The sequence below is a fragment of the Apis dorsata genome, unplaced genomic scaffold (genome assembly GCF_000469605.1).
Source record: "Apis dorsata unplaced genomic scaffold, Apis dorsata 1.3 scaffold_163, whole genome shotgun sequence".
In the NCBI taxonomy this organism is placed as follows: domain Eukaryota; kingdom Metazoa; phylum Arthropoda; class Insecta; order Hymenoptera; family Apidae; genus Apis; species Apis dorsata.
Window position 1 is genome coordinate 754448 of NW_006263452.1, and position 851 is coordinate 755298.

The following is an 851-nucleotide window of genomic DNA, read 5'->3' on the forward strand; positions in this document are numbered from 1 at the left end:
CGAGGATTACGAGGATGAAAACGCCGCGATTGAGATGTACGAGGACGATTATTACGGCGGACGAGAGGAGAGAGGGGACGGTGGAAGAGGCGGACGCAAGAGGAGGTCGTCGCAGTACGCGACGGACGGCGAGTACGCGACGGCCGGCGATTACCGCGATTATCGTTCCGCGGAGGCGCACGATTACGAGACCGCGCAGAGTGGGCCGGAATACGGGCGGGCGGCCGCCGCTTGCCAAGAGAACACTTTCCCCCGTAGAAGAAGGAGGAGAAGCAGGCGAGAAGGGAGAAGTAGCAGGGAGGAGGCGAGCAGCGCAGCTACGGGGATTTACGAGACCTTGGAAGCAGGGACGTATCGAACGACGGCGTCGAACGACGCGTTGCTCGCCGTCCCAACGTTCTCCGAGAGCAAGCGGAGGATGCTGCAACGGGCCGAATCGACGCCGATTCTACGCTCGGACGAGGAGCTGAGCTCGTCGGAGAGGGCCGAGAGAGCGAGGCGTCTGTTGTATCGCCGGAAACGGAACGCGAGTTGCCCCGAGGCGAGGGAGCTCCGTTACTACGAGCCTCCGCGGAGGAAGGGAGGCGAGGAGGGAGAAGAGGAGGAAGAGGAAGAAAGAAGGACGAACTTCATCCTGGACTCGGACGAGGATTTCGGCTCGATGGAGACGGTCGTGTGCGCCGACTGTTTCCGCGAGAGGAACCGAGGGACGATGATTCGGGGCGAGGGTATCGGATCGGTTTACACACAGGACGTGGAACGGGTTCGGGACGGTTACTCGAATCTGGAATCGAGGTACGATTACGAGAACGTGGTGGAGAGCCGCGGCGAGCATTACGCGGGGTCGTACG

General features: G+C 61.8%; 1 protein-coding gene across 1 annotated transcript in view; it reads left to right on the top strand.

Moving 5' to 3' along the window:
- LOC102671532 (regulating synaptic membrane exocytosis protein 2) overlaps positions 1-851 on the top strand; it is a 63103-nt gene that overhangs the window by 52803 nt on the left and 9449 nt on the right. The window contains 2 exon segments of the mRNA XM_031509578.1: positions 5-848; position 851. The exon segment at position 851 is cut by the window's right edge and continues 304 nt beyond it. Of these exon segments, the coding sequence (XP_031365438.1) occupies positions 5-848; position 851 (845 nt within the window).